The sequence below is a fragment of the Thermobia domestica genome, chromosome 8 (genome assembly GCF_964235325.1).
Source record: "Thermobia domestica chromosome 8, izTheDome1.hap1.1, whole genome shotgun sequence".
NCBI classification, from domain to species: domain Eukaryota; kingdom Metazoa; phylum Arthropoda; class Insecta; order Zygentoma; family Lepismatidae; genus Thermobia; species Thermobia domestica.
Window position 1 is genome coordinate 56,734,273 of NC_137461.1, and position 3,846 is coordinate 56,738,118.

Genomic DNA, 3,846 nt, shown 5'->3' on the forward strand with positions numbered 1-3,846 from the left:
CTAAACTTAAAGAACTTGAAGATAATAGCAAAAATAAAAATACTCGGGATATGTATAAAGGGATCAGCGAATTTAAGAAAGACTATCAACCTCGTGCTTATATATTAAAGAAAGCTGACGGAACAGTCCTCACTGATAGCATCTTAAATAGATGAAAAGATTTCTTTGACGATTTGCTGAACACGCAGCCAAAAACTAATGTGCGTGGAGAAACGGAGATACACACCGCAGAACCGTATATTCCAGAACCCAACCAAATAGAAGTAGAAACCGCTATAAAGAAATTAAAGAAACACAAATCTCCTGGTGTAGATGAAATTCCGGCTGAGTTAATTTTAGCTGGAGACGAAAAATTGTGGAACAAGATACACAAACTCATTCTCCTTATCTGGAACAAGGAAAAATTGCCACAAGAGTGGAAAGAATCAATCATTGTTCCAATTCACAAGAAAGGCGACAAAACTGACTGTAATAATTATCGAGGCATTTCTCTTCTGTCAACATCCTATACAATCCTTTCAAATATTCTATTAGCAAGATTGACCTCATACGCAGATGAAATTATTGGAGATTATCAGTGTGGATTTAGATGAAATCGATCAACTATCGACCAAATATTTACCATTCGCCAAATACTCGAAAAAAAGTGGGAATACAATACCCCGGTACATCAACTATTTATTGATTTTAGAAAGGCGTACGACTCGGTTAGAAGAGAAACATTATACAACGTTCTTACAGAACTTGGAATACCGAGAAAGCTAATTAGATCAATTAAGGCATGTTTAAATGAATCCCACAGTAAAGTCCGGGTACGAAAATTTTTGTCCACGAGCTTTCACGTCGAAAATGCCTGAAACAAGGAGATGTGTTGTCGCCATTATTATTTAACTTTGTTCTGGAATATGCTATAAGGAAAATCAAAGATAGCAACCAAGGCCTAGAGTTGAACGGTATTCACCAGGTTATGGCATATGCTGATGATGTAAATTTAATAAGGGATGATAGGAGAACAATAGAAAGAAATGCAGAAATCTTATTAAATGCTTGCAGGGACAAGGTTTAGAAGTAAATGCAGAAAAAACTAAATACATGGAAATGTGTCGGGACCGTAATACGGCAAATTATGGATGCGTTAAAATATTAAATAATACTCTTGTTAAAGTGGATAGTTTCAAATATCTAGGATCAGTATTAACAGAGGAAAATCATATTCACGAAGAAATTAAATGTCGACTAAAAGCAGGGAATTCGTGTTACTATTCGGTTCAGAATCTCTTGTCGTCGCGAATTCTGTCGAGGAATTTGAAGCTTAAAATGATAATCATGCCTGTTGTTCTGTATGGTTGCGAAACATGGTCGCTTACTCTGAGGGGAGAACATAGACTGAAAGTATTTGGGAACAAGAGCCTGAGACGAATATTCGGACCCAAGAGGAACGGGAATGGGGAATGGCGGAAACTTCACAACGAGGAACTACATAATTTATATGATTTACCCAACATTGTTAGGGTCGTCAAGTCTAGGAGGCTTAGGTGGGCAGGTCATGTAGCTAGAATGGAAGAAAGTAGAAACGCTTTTAAAGTCTTGACTGGAAAACCAATCGGAAAACGACCATTAGGTAGACCTAGGCGCAGATGGGAGGACAATATTAAGATGGATCTCGCAGAGATAGGAATACAAAGTAGAAACTGGCTCCAATTGGCTAAGGATAGAAGTCAGTGGAGAGCTTTTGTGAACGCGGCTTTCAACCTCCGGGTTCCATAGGCCATAGAGTTAGTTAGAGTTAGTTAGAAGACTCTTTATTTGATAACGGTTAAAAGCCTTGCAATAAATCATTTCGATACTTTACTTTCTCTTGGTAACATCGAGAAATAAACATAAAGACAATGGACTTTAAAGCAATGAAGATAAGAATAGGCAAAATATATTTAAGGTTTATTGAACATAACTATTATTTTTATTTTATTTGCTATGCTTGCCATGAAAGGTTCATAGGAAGTCGCATAAAAATTAATACAAATCAAACAACTTTCTTTCATTAATCTATTTAAGCAACAGCAATGATTACCAGTATTATTTTCTTATGTTTCATTGGCTCATTTGTTACAATTTCATTTGAGTTTTGTTGTCGATGTTACTAATTTATGTAGCATTTCTTATTCTATAATTTCAGAGAAAGCCAGTCACTATAATCAAAATATTTAACATATAATACTATAGAAGTGTAATAATACTATTAATAAATAATATATCATTTTAGCTAGAACAGGTCACCTTTCTTCTATTTCAAAGACGTAGTAGATTTGCAGTTTCTGCTTAATGTGTTTGTCAATGTTTGTTTTAAAATGTTTTACAAATTTTCTCTTCTAGAAAAGGGAGTTTCTTTCTGAAAGTGACATGACAGAGCGGGAACCTGTTCGTAGAAATTCGACTTGGCGGAAAGTACGATTGAGCTTGCAGGCAGAGGATGAGCCAACGATGGAGCAAGGAAGTGTGCAGTTTCTCTTAGAGTGTGAATCTCGTCTCATGAGACTAAGTCTGCAAGAGAGTGTGGCACAGGGTGAGGATCAGAAGGCAGCTTCTCTCAAAATTCCAAGAAGTCCTTCCAGGAGGAAGTCTTCGGTTCTTTCCAGAAGAGATAGTGGTCCTGCCTCGTTGTCAAGCTCAAGGCGATCACCATCACCACGTTTGGAAGAACTTCAGCAGGAGAGACGAGACAGTGGCCCAGCCTATCTGTGTACACCAGCTACAAGTCGTAGAAGTAGTTTCGCAATGCCATTAGACCGTCCAGATCCCATGACCTTAGCTGAATTAGTTAAACTTTCATCAGCTGATGGCGCTAAAAGACCACCTTCCTTGGAAGATACGCGGAAACATTCTTCATGATTTTTATCGAAAACAACGGTTTTCAAAGTTAAGCCAAAGACATAATAGTTATGATTTGCACAATGTGTTCAGCAAAATTATTATGAATCTTATCACAAGGAAATTTTAAAAGTTCTTGAGAAGATTTTTTAATTTAGGCTGTCTAGTTCAATTTTTGACCTAAAATCTTCCGTAAAAGAAGTTTTCAGTATTATTATGTATTGTTCTTTCCGATCTTAAATTAACACTATGACTCTTCAAACATAATACACAAAACTTTCGAGGAGATAAAGATGATAAATTAAACTGAAAATAAATAACAAAATCATAAGTTATTATTGATGTATAATTAGTGTTTTGACCATATTTGTTATTTATTCTCAATTATCGGTAGATACAAAGCTAGTATATACGAAATATAGTAAATGTAGTTTAAATCGAACGACATGAATGTATTACTGCAATAGTGACCTGTAATTTCGGCAAGCTGTGTAAATAAACACGAAACTATTAATGCTCGTTTTAATTATTATTTTAGATCAAGTTTGAGCTAAACATAACTGAGAGAAACATTGGTGAAGATTAAGTGGGGAAAAATACTAATGGGTGAAGAATTGTTTGAGTGAAAATAGAAAAGAACCAGATCTACCCGAAAACTAATATTACGTACAATACAAGCAGAAAATGTAATGGAAGATAACGTATAGAGTTATAGTGAAGTCAAGAAGAAAAAACTTGCCTCTCAGTTTAAAATTGTGAAAAGTAAATTTAAATCGTCCTAATTTTAATCACAATTGTCTATCATTAACATTAAATATTGAAGTCGAATCAAAATTTCCATTTTATTAAACGATAGACTAGGTAAACGATAGAGAAGTGAGAAATATATAAATATTAACTACATTGGGGAGATGTAGTTTTTATTCAATGAATGGCAACATACTTTGTGTAAAACAAATAAATGGAAATCAATAAAAA

At 34.8% G+C, this 3,846-nt stretch overlaps 1 protein-coding gene across 1 annotated transcript in view; it reads left to right on the forward strand.

Moving 5' to 3' along the window:
* Positions 1 to 3,020, forward strand: part of LOC145692912 (ATP-binding cassette sub-family C member 4-like) — a 116,805-nt gene extending 113,785 nt beyond the window's left edge. The window contains exon 25 of the mRNA XM_081768466.1: positions 2,374 to 3,020. Within this exon, the coding sequence (XP_081624592.1) occupies positions 2,374 to 2,889 (516 nt within the window). The 3' untranslated portion in view covers positions 2,890 to 3,020. The remainder of the gene's footprint in view (positions 1 to 2,373) is intronic.
* Positions 3,021 to 3,846: the final 826 nt, after the last annotated feature.